The 18160-nt window shown below is 43.0% G+C and overlaps 1 protein-coding gene across 1 annotated transcript in view; it reads left to right on the top strand.

The window, feature by feature from the left end:
- The window catches only part of LOC142391306 (zinc finger protein GLI2-like), a 101847-nt gene that overhangs the window by 65017 nt on the left and 18670 nt on the right, over positions 1-18160 (top strand). Inside the window, exons 5-7 of the mRNA XM_075477074.1 lie at positions 9567-9768; positions 10997-11189; positions 16023-16133. Coding sequence (XP_075333189.1) covers positions 9567-9768; positions 10997-11189; positions 16023-16133 — 506 coding nt within the window. The remainder of the gene's footprint in view (positions 1-9566; positions 9769-10996; positions 11190-16022; positions 16134-18160) is intronic.

The following is an 18160-nucleotide window of genomic DNA, read 5'->3' as shown; positions in this document are numbered from 1 at the left end:
AGTTACTCTCTCAGCGAGCACGTTTCCATAAACCTGGAGGAGTTATGGGGCATCTTAGCGGGGGCAGCAGGTATATTTAACCTGATGGTTTAAGCTTTGATGCGCCGCTCAGCTCGCCACCTTAAAAGGGTCTGACAGGAGAGGGATGCTGATGAACACCAGACGGTCCAGAACACGGTCCAGAACCAGAGTCAGAACCAGAACCAGAGCCAGAACCAGAGCCAGAACCAGAGCCAGAACCAGAGGCAGAACCAGAGCCAGAACCAGAGGGAGAACCAGAACCAGAGCCAGAGGCAGAACCAGAGGCAGAACCAGAACCAGAGCCAGAACCAGAGCCAGAACCAGAGGCAGAACCAGAGGCAGAACCAGAGTCAGAACCAGAGCCAGAACCAGAGGCAGAACCAGAGCCAGAACCAGAGCCAGAACCAGAACCAGAACCAGAGGCAGAACCAGAGCCAGAACCAGAGCCAGAACCAGAGCCAGAACCAGAGGCAGAACCAGAGCCAGAACCAGAGGGAGAACCAGAACCAGAGCCAGAGGCAGAACCAGAGGCAGAACCAGAACCAGAGCCAGAACCAGAGCCAGAACCAGAGGCAGAACCAGAGGCAGAACCAGAGTCAGAACCAGAGCCAGAACCAGAGGCAGAACCAGAGCCAGAACCAGAGCCAGAACCAGAACCAGAACCAGAGGCAGAACCAGAGTCAGAACCAGAGCCAGAACCAGAGCCAGAACCAGAGGCAGAACCAGAGCCAGAACCAGAGGCAGAACCAGAGCCAGAACCAGAGGCAGAACCAGAGCCAAAACCAGAGCCAGAACCAGAGGCAGAACCAGAGGCAGAACCAGAGCCAGAACCAGAGTCAGAACCAGAGCCAGAACCAGAGCCAGAACCAGAGGCAGAACCAGAGGCAGAACCAGAGGCAGAACCAGAGCCAGAACCAGAGCCAGAACCAGAGGCAGAACCAGAGCCAGAACCAGAGTCAGAGCCAGAGCCAGAGCCAGAGCCAGAACCAGAACCAGAGGCAGAGGCAGAACCAGAGCCAGAACCAGAGCCAGAACCAGAGCCAGAACCAGAACCAGAACCAGAGGCAGAACCAGAGTCAGAACCAGAGCCAGAACCAGAGCCAGAACCAGAGGCAGAACCAGAGCCAGAACCAGAGGCAGAACCAGAGCCAGAACCAGAGGCAGAACCAGAGCCAAAACCAGAGCCAGAACCAGAGGCAGAACCAGAGGCAGAACCAGAGCCAGAACCAGAGTCAGAACCAGAGCCAGAACCAGAGCCAGAACCAGAGGCAGAACCAGAGTCAGAACCAGAGCCAGAACCAGAGGCAGAACCAGAGTCAGAACCAGAGCCAGAACCAGAGGCAGAACCAGAGTCAGAACCAGAGTCAGAACCAGAGCCAGAACCAGAGGCAGAACCAGAGGCAGAACCAGAGCCAGAGCCAGAACCAGAGTCAGAACCAGAGCCAGAACCAGAGGCAGAACCAGAGGCAGAACCAGAGCCAGAACTAGAGTCAGAACCAGAGGCAGAACCAGAACCAGAACCAGAGTCAGAACCAGAGGCAGAACCAGAGTCAGAACCAGAGCCAGAACCAGAGTCAGAACCAGAGTCAGAACCAGAGGCAGAACCAGAACCAGAACCAGAGTCAGAAGCAGAGTCAGAAGCAGAGGCAGAACCAGAGTCAGAACCAGAGCCAGAACCAGAGGCAGAACCAGAGGCAGAACCAGAGGCAGAACCAGAACCAGAACCAGAGTCAGAAGCAGAGTCAGAAGCAGAACCAGAACCAGAGTCAGAAGCAGAGTCAGAACCAGAGGCAGAACCAGAGCCAGAACCAGAGCCAGAACCAGAACCAGAACCAGAGTCAGAACCAGAGGCAGAACCAGAGTCAGAACCAGAGCCAGAACCAGAGCCAGAGCCAGAACCAGAACCAGAGTCAGAAGCAGAGTCAGAACCAGAGCCAGAACCAGAGCCAGAACCAGAGCCAGAACCAGAACCAGAACCAGAACCAGAGTCAGAACCAGAGTCAGAACCAGAGGCAGAACCAGAGGCAGAACAAGAGCCAGAACCAGAGCCAGAACCAGAACCAGAACCAGAACCAGAACCAGAGTCAGAACCAGAGCCAGAACCAGAGGCAGAACCAGAGCCAGAACCAGAGTCAGAACCAGAGCCAGAACCAGAGCCAGAACCAGAGGCAGAACCAGAACCAGAGCCAGAACCAGAGCCAGAACCAGAGGCAGAACCAGAGGCAGAACCAGAGTCAGAACCAGAGGCAGAACCAGAGCCAGAGCCAGAACCAGAACCAGAACCAGAACCAGAACCAGAACCAGAGTCAGAACCAGAGCCAGAACCAGAGGCAGAACCAGAGCCAGAACCAGAACCAGAGCCAGAACCAGAGTCAGAACCAGAGCCAGAACCAGAGCCAGAACCAGAGGCAGAACCAGAGCCAGAACCAGAACCAGAGCCAGAACCAGAGCCAGAACCAGAGGCAGAACCAGAGGCAGAACCAGAGCCAGAACCAGAGTCAGAACCAGAGCCAGAACCAGAGCCAGAACCAGAGGCAGAACCAGAGGCAGAACCAGAGTAAAACTGGCCTTTAGCTGATTGGGAGTGGGAAAACCTCAGAGGCTGACCACACCGTCGGCCCGACCCGAGTCGAACCCGACCCGTCCCGTCCCCGCAGGCTCGGCATGTCGGAGCTGTGAATGAGGCCGCTGTGCTGAGCTGCCGGCGGGCTGCCAGCTTTGCTCACTAAAGCTGTCAGAACTCGGCCTCCAGCCGCCCGGGACGCTGTGCAGGCGCTCGGGCCAAAACAAACAGAAAGCAGCACGTTTGGCTCCGTCTCGCCAAAATGTCATCGCGGAGTTATTCAGTGAGAGTGGCGGCGGGTTCCTCTGCCTGCCAAGAACTCTGAGCTGTGAGAAGTGAAGCTCAAACACCTGGAAAGTCCAGAGAAGACGGCAGAAAGCTGCTGGTACCGGCTCCTCTGGAGGCTCGGACCCAACATGGCTGCTAAATCTGCCTAAAATATATAATTATGGTCCAGTTCGATACTTTTTTTTTTAAACTTTTTAATATTTTGGGCCTTGAAATGATTATTTTTTTTAGCATTAAAGCTTTAAATCTGCCTAAAATATATAATTATGGTCCAGTACAATACTTTTTTAAAACTTTTTAATATTTTGGGCCTTGAAATGGTTCATTTTTTTTAGCAATAAAGCTGTAAATCTGCCTAAAATATATAATTATGGTCCAGTTCAATACTTTTTTAAAACTTTTTAATACTTTGGGCCTTGAAATGATTATTTTTTTTAGCATTAAAGCTGTAAATCTGCCTAAAATATATAATTATGGTCCTTTTTTAAAACTTTTTAATATTTTGGGCCTTGAAACGATTACATTTTTAGACATTTTTTAGCATTAAAGTTGTAAATCTGCCTAAAATATTGCCAGAATAAGTTAAGAAGGGTTCTTTAAACCAACATACTCCTCAGATCACTTCGCGCACGCCTCCCCTCTCCATCCCGCCCTCCCCGTGGCGTCCGCTGATATAAATCACAATGGAGGACGGGGGAGGAGGAGGATGGCGGGCGCGAGCGGAGCCGGCCTTTTCCATTGGTCCATTTATCAGTGGAAGTGGCACATTAATAAACACATCTCCCCAGAGGTGAGGGGAAGTAACAGAGATGAATACGGCTGCCAGCGCTGAACGGCGTCGCCTGGGCCGCCGCCATCACCGATAACACAGAAAACACACCTGATCCTCCACACCTGCCCCCCCCCGGCGCCATCAAACCGAGCCGCGGCTCAACTTCAGCTGCTTAAATGTCCAAATTACCGTCCCACGGCACCAGCCCCCCAATACGGTAATGTCTGTGGTTAGAAACCTCCCCGGAGGAGCGTCTGTTAATGTTTTCCTCTTCTGTAGATTGGTTACATCATCATTTAAATTCCATATGTCCCTGGATGAAGATGTTCCTCCTCCTGGGTCTCCAGGCACCGCTCTCTAAACAGATAACACATGTTGGAGATTTGTAAGGGAAGACGTACCTCTGAGCGGCCGTCATTAAGGACGGCGGCGGGAGTAAACAAAGCAGGATTAATGGGTCGGGGAGATGATCGGAATCATCTCAACGCCAGTCTGGTTGGTTTTTAGAGACACTGCGACAGGAAGTGAAGGTTTGATGGGCTCCAGATGTGGTTTCCACATGGAGGTCCCCTCAAACTGCAGGGACAGATTGTTCTCCTTTCCTTTTGATAAGCAACTACCTACTTCTGGGAATCTGCCAACTTAACAAGCAACAGTTGATGTCTTCAAACTAGGGCCGGGCAACGATTAACATGTTTAATCTAATTAATCACATGATTTCCCTGATTAATCACGATTAATCACATTTGTACGCAGAATCCAAAAATGAATCCAAAAGTAGTGTATAGCTTTTAGCATTTAGCTTTATTTTAAATGTGCTGCCATATGAATGAAAGTGCCATAACATTTGTTGTGCAAACACACTTTTAACATCAGCATCTTTCTGTAGTTTTTATGTAGAAGCCTCGCTCCACTGTCTGTTTCCTTGAATGACTTGCTGCTATCAGTTGTGTGTTTTGCCTTTAAGTGATATTTTAGACTGGAACTACTACGCTGAGAAGACAATTCAACTTGGCAGTGTTTACAGATGACTTTGGTTCTGTCGACTCCGCCGTCTGGAAGAACTTTAAAATGAAAATGGCCGAGTAAAAGTTCCGTACCCTTCTCCATGTTTGGTGGATCCGCCGATTACTTTCTTTTCCTGTTCCACAGCAGACAGCAGCAGACTTTTACAAAATAAAAGCCTGTGAGCAAAAGACTTTTACAAAATAAAAGCCTGTGAGCAACAGACTTTTACAAAATAAAAGCCTGTGAGCAGCAGACTTTTACAAAATAAAAACCTGTGAGCAGCAGACTTTTACAAAATAAAAGCCTGTGAGCAACAGACTTTTACAAAATAAAAGCATGTGAGCAACAGACTTTTACAGAATAAAAGCCTGTGAGCAACAGACTTTTACAAAATAAAAGCCTGTGAGCGACAGACTTTTACAAAATAAAAGCCTGTGAGCAATAGACTTTTACAGAATAAAAGCCTGTGAGCGACAGACTTTTACAAAATAAAAGCCTGTGAGCGACAGACTTTTACAGAATAAAAGTCTGTGAGCAACAGACTTTTACAAAATAAAAGTCTGTGAGCAACAGACTTTTACAGAATAAAAGTCTGTGAGCAACAGACTTTTACAAAATAAAAGCCTGTGAGCAACAGACTTTTACAGAATAAAAGAATAAAAGCCAAAACAAAAATCCGGTTCGAGTCCCGCATTGGACGGCCCTGTGCTGCGTGTCGTTCCCCCTCTCTCTGCCAAATTATTATTATTTTAATTAAAAAAATAATAATAATTAAAATTGTTTAAAAAATAAATAAATAAAACCTGCGTTAATGCTCCATAAAATATTTATCGGTGTTAAACAATTAACGAGTTAACGCCATAATAACGAGTTAACTCGCCCAGCCCTACTTCAAATGAAAAACCAATGAAAGAGATGAGACTCTGAAAGTCGTTTTCTTGTTTTACACCTCACAGATCGACTTAGAAGGAAATAAACGATCATCACGGTCCGTTGGTCACTTTGCATTTTATTTCAAGTCCTGAATTTACTTCTCACAGTTAAGATCGATCGGATCGCTCTGCATACACTTTCCCTGCAGTTGAAATCAATTCTCAGTTAATTGCCCTCATTTAACATGGCGAGGAACAACCCAGACTGTGTGATGTTTATCTGGAGTGATTACGGGGAATTATTGTGGGGAGATTGATTAGTTATGTCTGAATGTTAATGAGGTCACCACATGTGGGCAGATGTTTCTGGAGTTAACTTAGACTGTGGACTGCGGTGAATCTAATAGGAAGCTTGTCAGGGAGTTTAGGTTCATGTCTTGCTGAAAGAATCAGAATCTCCCTTACATACATAGATGTTTCTACCGTTCATGGCATCCTCTTTTCAACGTAAAGAAACTTTTTGATCAGTTCATTTTCTAAACCCTGCTGCACTTTACGGAATTATTTCAACCAACAATGGTGTGGAGATGAATGTCACCTTCCCATCACTACGATAAAAATCAACCAGATAGCTCAGAAAAGGGACCCGATGAGGCTATAGCAGGCTAGCAGCCGCTTAGCATAGCTTAGCTTAGCATAAACACCGAAAAGAGACATTTTCCCGGAAATGTGATGGTGTTGTACACTGGAAAAAATGCCCCTCCAAAAATAAGTTAAAAAAACAACAAATAAAAGACGTTTTTGCTTGAAATAAGCAAAAAAATTAAAAGTGAAAATCGGCTTGTCAAGATTTCTTGGAATAAAATGTGATATTTAGGACTTTTGAGATAAAAGTGATCTTGAAATTAGCTTAAAAACCTCTTTAAATGTCAAAAAAAGCTTGTTTCATATGATATGTGACTCAAAACAATTTGTTTTCAAGAATTTTTCATTTAACAAGATATTCCAGATGTATTGTATTAAAACAAGTCCCTATATCTGGCTGAAATGGTGCCTGTTAGGCAGTTGTGTCTTATATTAAGTGTAATGAGATATTTTGACTAGAAATTAGACAAATATACTTGGTAAGACTTTAATTCTTTCCAGTGTAGGATTAGAAGTGATAATTTCTCACAACCCAGTGAGACAGTGTGTTTTATTTAGTCTAAGTTTAGATGGAGCCTGCCCATCTCCTCATGCTTCTAATTCCCATGCTACGCTAAGCTAAGCTAGCAAGCAACCGGAATTAGCTTCATATGTCTGCAGAGTGGATGAGAAGCAATAGTCCAAATATTAAGTAAAAATAACAACTAAAGAAACAAGCTACATAGCTTTCTGTAGACATAATAACCCTCTACACCCCTTAACCTCCTGAAAGGTTTGATCTTTTTAAATGATACGATTTACCCCAAACAAAGTGTAAAAACGGAAAGAAAATCATTAGATTTCATTTATCTGAATCTCAACTTAATTTGTTGGGAAAATAAAATTGAAAGTCAGAACTTTGGTATTTCTTCGAGCTGACTTAATCCCACGTTTCATTTAAAAAAGAAGCTACCAAAAATCTAAAGCATACTTTAAAAGATGCCGTCAGAAACCAAAACGATCTGCTTCCCGTCACCCCAGCGAAGCCATGATTGCATCTGCTAAAGCAAAGAGTCCCAAAGCAAAAGCTGAGCAAATGTTTAGCAGAAAGGAAAGTTGCATTTGTACAAAGTGGGGGAACAACAACAGATACTGAGAGGAAAATTAAACATATTTAAGTAAGAACAAGAAATGAAGCGTAGCTCAAAACCTTGTTAGAAGATACACAACTTAGATTATAAGCTGGAGCCAAACAGACACAAACTCCAACCAGATATATTTTAAGAAAGTTTTAGATTCTTTACAGCTTTGTGTGATCAAACAACACCTGAACACCTCGTTCCTGCTGCTTAAATTTGTGTCAGTGGGCCAGTTTCATCCAGATGTAGGTCGCTTCCTCACCACAAAGCCGCGCCTCCATGAGAACGAGTTTATTCTCTAATATCCTCTGCCAGGCTCACTTTCCATCACCGTGGACAAATTGCCGACTGCATTAGTTGTGAGTCAGTCTCCGGCTCTTATTGATAGGGCTTTTGTGTGTCTGTGGGGTTTTGAGTGTCGCGGGGAGGCTGCAGCAGCATCAATCTTCCTCCCCACAGCGGTAATGCCTTCATCCGAGAATAGCACGAATCCAGAGGTGCGGGCCGATCCGAAGGAGGCGGCGTGGTGTGGAGATCGGTGACTCGTCGGATTTCAGGAGTCATTCTTTTAGATTGAGAGTGTTTGAGGGCTCAGGGGTGAGCCGAGTGTTTGTCTGGATCAGGATGGAGCATTTATCACCAGCTGTGGAGACCTTTGTAGCTCCACAGCTTACACCATTCCTCAACATGGCATCTAAGTTTTAGGGATGGTTTGGTCTTCTTGGAGTCTACGTACAAAAAGCTTCGACTGCTATTAGATCGGCTGCCGTGAAATTTGGTCTCGACTTTAATCAACTCTACTAATTTTAGTGGGTAAAAAAATTCACATTCAAATAAATAGTTGATTTTTGTTCTGCTGTTTTCGAACAGTTTAGTCTAAACCTTTGAAATTGGGCACACTGATTGGGGAAGACCGCTTTATTCTTTTCACCAAGTTTTATGTCTAGCGCCACCAGTGGGACCAAGTTGGAATACTCCAAGATCCTTGTTTTATTTACCACCACAATGACTTTTATAAACACATATTTCCCATGATGCATTCGTCTTCTAACCTTCATCAACTGGTACAGATGATCCTTTAAGATTCACAAATCTTCTCATCCATCAAAATCATTTTAAATCGGGAGGGAATCTGGGACTGGGAAGTTTGATTGCTAAAAAGAAAAAACAAAGTTTCCATGTCTGAGCCAATGCACAAACCATCCGGAAAGTCTTCCATAGGCATGGTTTACAACAGTTTAAACTAACCCTAACCCCAACAGTACATGAAGCATCTTTATGTCGCCGTCACAAGCCAGCTTAAGGCTCTATAACCCCTTCCAGAACTTAGAAGCTTAGGATACAGATTGGTCTGAAACGTAGATAGTTTGGAGCCAGACAACATGAATTATCCCAGAGAATCCATCTGCCTCACAAGGTGATATCTTTGGACCATAGGGTTGAATCGCCGTTCTGAGATCCTTTTCTTGACTTTGTTTAGAAAACATAATGAAGCAAAGGAAAGATGAGAATGTTGGAGGTACTTCTGAGGACTTAGAGGGGAAAAAAACAACAAATGTTCCAAAAATATTCTTCAAAAACTCAGGGAAATGGGATCATATCTGTTCAGTTGTGTCATGTGCCGACACCAAGCTTTGTATCTCGACTTCATTCAGAAATCATCCAAAGACCAAAGAAAGGGACGTTACTTGAGCATCGGGGGCACTTTAATAAACTAACTTTGTCAACTCATGACAATTGTTCATTGCCTTCATTCACACTTCCATAAGGGAAGGAAATTTGAAGTTTCCTAACCAATCACGAGAGACTACGTTAAATAAGCCGTGACACCGTGCAGCCATGCCAGATACCCGTTTTACTGGACATTTACAGGAAGAATGAGACGAGGCTGAAACAGTTTGGCTAGTTCTTTGAGCAGCCATGCCAAGGCAAGTCCAAGGCACCGTTAGGCCAACCATTGGATGAGGTACGGCATGTTCAGATACCGTGATCCACGCATTACGTCCATACTGTTAAAATGTTACTCCGTCATCATGTATGTAGCAAGATGAAATACCACGAAAGATCTCTTAGTTTGTCCAAAACAGTTGGAAAAGAGTTGGACCCCAGTTATAAGCCAAATGCTTCACGTTTCCAACTCTCCGGAGTAAGTTTGCCGTGACACGGCGCAACGGTAGCATCGGTGGCATCAACACTGATTTGTGGTTCCGGTTGGTTTTCGCTCTGTCCAATAATGAATAATAAGAAGGGCCCGGCCCACCCACCTGTGTTTTCCACAGTGTCGCGGTTCTCCAGCCCCAGACTGACCCCCAGGCTCAGCAGGAAGCGGGCGCTGTCCATCTCGCCATTGTCCGACGCCAGCATCGACCTGCAGACGATGATCCGGACTTCGCCCAACTCGCTGGTGGCGTACATCAACAACTCGCGCACCAGCTCGCCCGCCAGCAGTTCCTACGGACACCTGTCTGTCGGAGGCCTCAGGTAGGCCAACTCACCTGAGAGAGGAGACACAAACACAACAATGGAGTCTGTGAAAGTGAAAGTCTTCCCTGTTCCACCTGGTTTCCTTATCTTTCTATCTGCCACAAACCTGTTTTCCATTTGTTAGATTTAAAGTTTTACCTCTTTACACTGGAAAAAATCTAAATCTTACCAAGTATATTTGTCTCATTGAGTATCTCATTACACTTAATATCAGACACAACTGCCTAACAAGCACCATTTCAGCCAGATATAGGGACTTGTTTGAAGACAATACATCTGGAATATCTTGTTAAGCTAAAAAGTCTTAAAAACATCTTGTTTTGAGTCACATTTCACATGAAACAAGCTTTTTTTTCATTTGAAGAGACTTTTAAGCTAATTTCAAGATCACTTTTATCTCAAAAGTCCTAAATATCACATCTTATTTCAAGCAAAACCGTCTTTTATTTGTGTTTTTTTTCCCTTTTTTTGGAGGGGCATTTTTTCCAGTGTAACTACCATGGTTTCCTTTATCTTTCTCTCCATTTGTTAGATTTAAAGTTTTACCTCTTTACACTGGAAAGAATCTAAATCTTACCAAGTATATTTGTCTCATTTCCAGTCAAAATATCTCATTACACTTAATATCAGACACAGCTGCCTAACAAGCACCATTTCAGCCAGATATAGGGACTTGTTTTAATACAATACATCTGGAATATCTTGTTAAGCTAAAAAGTCTTGAAAACAAATTGTTTTGAGTCACATATCATATGAAACAAGCTTTTTTTTTTACATTTGAAGAGGTTTTTAAGCTAATTTCAAGATCACTTTTATCTCAAAAGTCCTAAATATCACATCTTATTTCAAGAAATCTGGACAAGCCGATTTTCACTAGTTTAAAAGGAGTCACTACTTTTATTTGCATTTTACTGTCCCTGCTTTTGATCTTAATATTCGTCTTTTAGCACTTTGAGATTTTGTTGTAAATGTGAAGTGCGTAATAAATAAAATTTATTATTATTATTATTATTAGTTCCATTGGCAGATTTCTTTGCTTATTTCAAGCAAAAACGTCTTGTATTTGCTGTTTTTTTACTTATTTTTGGAGGGGCATTTTTTCCAGTGCATCCACACATTTAGTCTGATTACCAACAAGAAGAAGAGTAATATTTCTGTTCTCCAGCTAACGTTGGGATCATTTTGCCGCCTGATGAATTAACCCGATGTTTGTTTGCCACCCCAGCCCCTCTTTCCCCTTCCCCCACCCCATCAACCCCATGGCCTACCAGCAGCTCCTGTCCCAGCAGCGGGGGCTCAGCGCCTTCGGCCACACCCCACCCCTCATCCAGGCTCCGCCCACCTTCGCCAGCCGCCAGTCGGGCCTCACCCTCTCCTCGCTGCCCACCTCCACCCACAACAGTGACCTGACATCCAAGGTGAGGCAAAAAGCACCCGTTCTTTGCTTCGTTGGGGCCTTTTTTCAGCTTGATGAGTTTGACAGGGTTTCATTTGGCCCTTATCCTGATTAAAGACGCCTAAAACAACTTTAGGATGATTGGCGTTTGTGTGCAGCGAGCTCTCATAATGACTCGGCCTTCTCGCTGCTGTTTAAATCATCACTCTCCGGTTGGGGCCGAAGGAAATCCCCCCCTTTGCTTTCCAGGTATTTGACTCCTAAAACAACTGTTTAGCCAGACCTTGAATTCTGCAGCTCCAGTTTCCATCTGTTTGTTCTCGCTGTGGATTTTGTTTGCCGTCGTCTCCTTTGATGTTGGCACCGCGGGCAATTTTTCACCAGGTCACGGTGTTATGACCCATCATTTCCCTCAGCGCACGCCGTATAATCTGCGACTCAGTGGCTGTGTTCGAAACCGCCTACTACATACTACATACTACATACTGCATACTGCATACTACATACTACATACTACATACTACATACTGCATACTACATACTACATACTGCATACTACATACTGCATACTGCATACTACATACTGCATACTGCATACTGCATACTACATACTACATACTGCATACTGCATACTACATACTACATACTACATACTGCATACTACATACTACATACTACATACTGCATACTACATACTACATACTGCATACTACATACTGCATACTGCATACTACATACTACATACTGCATACTACATACTACATACTGCATACTGCATACTACATACTACATACTGCATACTACATACTGCATACTGCATACTACATACTGCATACTGCATACTGCATACTGCATACTACATACTACATACTGCATACTGCATACTACATACTACATACTACATACTGCATACTACATACTGCATACTGCATACTACATACTACATACTGCATACTGCATACTACATACTACATACTGCATACTACATACTGCATACTGCATACTACATACTACATACTGCATACTACATACTGCATACTGCATACTACATACTACATACTGCATACTGCATACTACATACTACATATTACATACTGCATACTACATACTGCATACTGCATACTACATACTACATACTGCATACTGCATACTGCATACTACATACTACATACTGCATACTACATACTGCATACTGCATACTACATACTACATACTGCATACTGCATACTACATACTGCATACTACATACTGCATACTACATACTGCATACTACATACTACATACTGCATACTGCATACTACATACTGCATACTGCATACTACATACTGCATACTACATACTACATACTACATACTGCATACTACATACTGCATACTGCATACTACATACTACATACTGCATACTGCATACTACATACTACATACTGCTTACTGCATACTACATACTGCATACTACATACTGCATACTGCATACTGCATACTACATACTACATACTGCATACTGCATACTACATACTACATACTGCATACTACATACTACATACTGCATACTGCATACTACATACTGCATACTGCATACTACATACTACATACTACATACTGCATACTGCATACTACATACTACATACTGCTTACTGCATACTACATACTGCATACTACATACTGCATACTGCATACTGCATACTACATACTACATACTGCATACTGCATACTGCATACTACATACTACATACTGCATACTACATACTGCATACTGCATACTACATACTACATACTGCATACTGCATACTACATACTACATACTACATACTGCATACTGCATACTACATACTACATACTGCATACTACATACTGCATACTGCATACTACATACTACATACTGCATACTGCATACTGCATACTGCATACTGCATACTACATACTGCATACTACATACTGCATACTGCATACTACATACTACATACTGCATACTACATACTACATACTACATACTGCATACTGCATACTACATACTACATACTGCATACTACATACTGCATACTGCATACTACATACTACATACTACATACTGCATACTACATACTACATACTGCATACTGCATACTACATACTACATACTGCATACTACATACTGCATACTGCATACTACATACTACATACTGCATACTGCATACTACATACTACATACTACATACTGCATACTGCATACTACATACTACATACTACATACTGCATACTACATACTGCATACTGCATACTACATACTACATACTGCATACTGCATACTACATACTACATACTACATACTGCATACTGCATACTACATACTACATACTGCATACTACATACTGCATACTGCATACTACATACTACATACTGCATACTGCATACTGCATACTGCATACTGCATACTACATACTGCATACTACATACTGCATACTGCATACTACATACTACATACTGCATACTACATACTACATACTACATACTGCATACTGCATACTACATACTACATACTGCATACTACATACTGCATACTGCATACTACATACTACATACTACATACTGCATACTACATACTACATACTGCATACTGCATACTACATACTACATACTGCATACTACATACTGCATACTGCATACTACATACTACATACTGCATACTGCATACTACATACTACATACTACATACTGCATACTGCATACTACATACTACATACTACATACTGCATACTACATACTGCATACTGCATACTACATACTACATACTGCATACTGCATACTACATACTACATACTGCATACTGCATACTGCATACTACATACTACATACTGCATACTACATACTGCATACTGCATACTACATACTACGTACTGCATACTACATACTACATATTACATACTGCATACTACATACTGCATACTGCATACTACATACTACATACTGCATACTGCATACTGCATACTACATACTGCATACTACATACTGCATACTGCATACTACATACTACATACTGCATACTGCATACTACATACTGCATACTACATACTACATACTACATACTGCATACTACATACTACATACTGCATACTGCATACTGCATACTGCATACTACATACTGCATACTACATACTACATACTACATACTGCATACTACATACTGCATACTGCATACTACATACTACATACTGCATACTGCATACTCCATACTACATACTACATACTGCATACTGCATACTACATACTGCATACTACATACTGCATACTGCATACTACATACTACATACTACATACTACATACTGCATACTACATACTGCATACTACATACTGCATACTGCATACTACATACTACATACTACATACTGCATACTGCATACTGCATACTGCATACTGCATACTACATACTACATACTACATACTGCTTACTGCATACTACATACTGCATACTACATACTGCATACTGCATACTGCATACTGCATACTGCATACTACATACTACATACTACATACTACATACTGCATACAGCATACTCATCGATCAGACAGTATGCAGAGCGTTTACCCACAATGCATTTTGCTCCTGCCCGAGCCAAAATCAGCCGGCCTGAAGCTGATTTCTCTTAAGCTCTAAAGCCATTACCATACAATTGGTGCTTTTGTTTTGAAAAAGGGAAGTGAACCTACCCTCGTTGTAGCTAGCTTGAAACTGCCGTTTTGACAGGAAATGACGATCGGCGACGTCACGTTACGTTGCATCTTGTGTAATTTGAGTATGAGTAGTAACCTCATGATGCATACCCAACATTTCGGGGAATCTAGTATGCATCCGGGAACTTAAAAAAAGTTAAAGTTAGTAGGCAAAGTAGGCGGTTTCGAACACAGAAAGTGTGAACGTACAGAATCTTTGTGAGAGGGCAGCGAAGCGACACGGCGTCATTTTGGTTTAAAAATGATAAATATTTCAAAACAAAAAGAGCTTTTTTAAAAAAAAAAGAAAAGTAGATAAATAAATAATGATTGGTTGGTCATTTGGAGGCGTAACCATACGAGGTTTTAGTGGGTTTTTATCAGAGATGGGAACTCGAGTCACAGTGACTTGGATTCAAGTCGACTCGAGTTGCTGTTTTGATGACTTGTGACTTGACTCGACAAAAAATAAAAGACTTGAGACACGACTCGGACTTGGAAGTTAAAGACTCGGCACTTGACTTGAGACACGATGACTGGAATGACTTGAGTGTTAAGCATCTAGCATAACTTCCAACTTTGTTCGTCATTTGAAGATCCATTCTGACCAGTAAGTGCTCGTCAAATTAGCTAATATTATCCTGTTAGCCTAGCCGGTAGTTAGCTAACGTTAGCTTGATATGATACGGGGTGGACAGGTTGGACACATTGGCCAATGATGTTTACTGACAGTTACTTATATCTTTGTGTTTTCACTTTATTAAGATCAGATTCTGCAGGTAAATTTGCAATAATAAGGTAACTTGACTTTGACTTGACTTGCCCAAGAAAAAATTACTTGAGACTTGCACATGTGTGACTTGGTCCCATCTCTGGTTTTTAGTTATGATGCAGCCATTTTTATTCTTTCTTTGGGTCCCAAATGCTGCAACAATCCAAAACTTAACAAAAGAAGCAACAGGGGGGGCATTATTTAAGTTTAGGACATCATATGAGATGAAGACGATTCAAATGTTTTAGTGTTGCAGAGCAGAAAGACAAATGTTTGGTTCTCCAGGAGAATATTGGCAGCCGCGGCCTTCCGTACTCCAGCCAACAAATGTGGGATTTAAACGACTGGTCGCACACGTCTGAACCAATGTGGCTTTATTTCCCTTCCTGTCCTCAGAACCACGGGGGCGACCCGGCCGTCAGCAGCACCGTCGACCCGTCCACCAACAAGCGCTCGAAGGTGAAGGCGGAGGCGGAGGGACTGAGGCCATCTTCGCCCTGTTCTCCGGTACAGTGGTTTACGGCGTCTTTTCCTTTCAGGGAACGACTTCGATGTTTCCGTGAGCATCAGCCGGAGAACTTACATTCCGAGGCTGTGAAACATCTGGAAGAGGCTTCATAATGAACGACCCAAAGCTCGTCCAACAGTTGGTGTAAAGATGAGCAGCGTTTGGAAATGTCAACATGTGGAAAGGACATTTTCAGGAGGAAAAAAAGGGACATTTCAGGGATTCCAGGACATTTTTAGGAGGGACATTTTAGGGATTGCAGGACATTTCCCGTCTCTGCTGGATGTTGGGGGGAAGGAGCCTGTTGGACAGCGATCACATGACCACCGGTGCATCTGTTTTCCCTCTCAGAGCTCCGGGGCCCCCGGGGGCCTCCTGTGACCCCCTTGTAAAGCTCATGTGGGAGCAGGAAAAACTCCACATGATAAGAGCTTTGCATCCATTCATTCGCTGCCCCCCCTCCCCCCGGCTACTGTAAACTGTGCCACAACACTTCATTTTCATGAAATATTGGCCGGGCTTTATTGTCATCTGCGGAGCTTTTTTTTCTTCTTCTCTTGACAAATCTGCGGCTCCTCTCCGGTACGAGGCAGCTTTGGTGGTGATGCATGAGGACGGCGCCGCACGCCGGCGTCTTGGGGCCACCAGAATTGATGAAGACAGCGTGCGTGGGGCAGAGACAAACACGCCGCAGTCAGCACGTTGTGTGTGCGAGTGTGTAGCTGCACGCCGCCGCCGGCGTACAGCAAGCCGAGAGGGACAAGCCGGGGTCGCCCTGACCGGCCGACCTCTGAGACGATTTAGACAGTTTTCCACTCAGGATCAATCAGGAGGAACCGGTTTCTCACATCTAAACCAAACATGTTTGATATCATTTTAAGTCGTTAAAGGGACAGTTCGCCTCTTTTGACATGAAGCTGTGTAACATCCCATATCAGCAACATCATTTATGAACATCTTCTTACCCCCTGCTGCGTCCTGTGAGCAGAGTTCCAGCCTCGTTTTGCTGTTGATGAAGGTAGTCCGGCTAGTTGGCTGGGGTTTAAAAAATAAAGCGTTTTTTTTTTTAAATAATTTTTTTAATAAATAAAAAGTAATTTAAAAATAAATAAATAAAGTGTTTTGCTTCTCAAAACAATATGCGTTCAACAGAGTAATACATTTGCATCACAAAATCGTTTTCCAGGAAAAAGTCAGACCTCACAATCTCTTGGCCCTATTTTCTCTCCCTTCGTATCACTGCCTGCTGTGCAGACCAGTGGTTCCCAAACTATGTGCCGCGGGATTTTGTGACAACCATACGTTATTATTGCAATATACAACTACACAAAAATAATTATATTTTAATTTACCATATCAGTACTTTGTATGTACTCATTTCATAATACAAAGGAAAACTCTATTCCTAAAAACAATTATTTAAAAAAAGAAATCCCCAGAGAACCCATATTTCGCTGTTAACGCAGTTGCGCAGATGGGAATTATGAGACAGGCAAAATGGGAATATGGAGCGCTTTCTGGTGCGGAGCAAACCACCAACCACCAGAGCAGAGGCTGCCGACAACCCACTACCGAAAGAGAAGAGGAAAAAAAACTGTCAGCTGACAGCATCATGAAAGTTACCGTCTTATGGCTTCAGTTGGACCGGGGGTGTCAACAATCCTCAGCCCGAGTGCGTCCTGTCGGGAGAAGTTAGCTAATGCTAACTTAAATGCTGGTTAGCTAATGCTAACTTAACTGCTAGTTAACCAATGCTAACTTAACTACTGGTTAGCTAATGCTAACTTAACTGCTAGTTAACCAATGCTAACTTAACTGCTAGTTAACTAATGTTAACTTAACTGCTGGTTAGCTAATGATAACTTAACTGCTAGTTAACCAATGCTAACTTAACCGCTGGTTAACTAATGCTAACTTAACTGCTGGTTAGCTAATGCTAACTTAACTGCTAGTTAACTAATGCTAACTTAACTGCTAGTTAACCAATGCTAACTTAACTACTGGTTAGCTAATGCTAACTTAACTG

The sequence above is a fragment of the Odontesthes bonariensis genome, chromosome 11 (assembly GCF_027942865.1).
Source record: "Odontesthes bonariensis isolate fOdoBon6 chromosome 11, fOdoBon6.hap1, whole genome shotgun sequence".
In the NCBI taxonomy this organism is placed as follows: domain Eukaryota; kingdom Metazoa; phylum Chordata; class Actinopteri; order Atheriniformes; family Atherinopsidae; genus Odontesthes; species Odontesthes bonariensis.
Note: the sequence above shows the minus strand (reverse complement) of the source record. Positions and strands in the feature narration are given on the sequence as shown.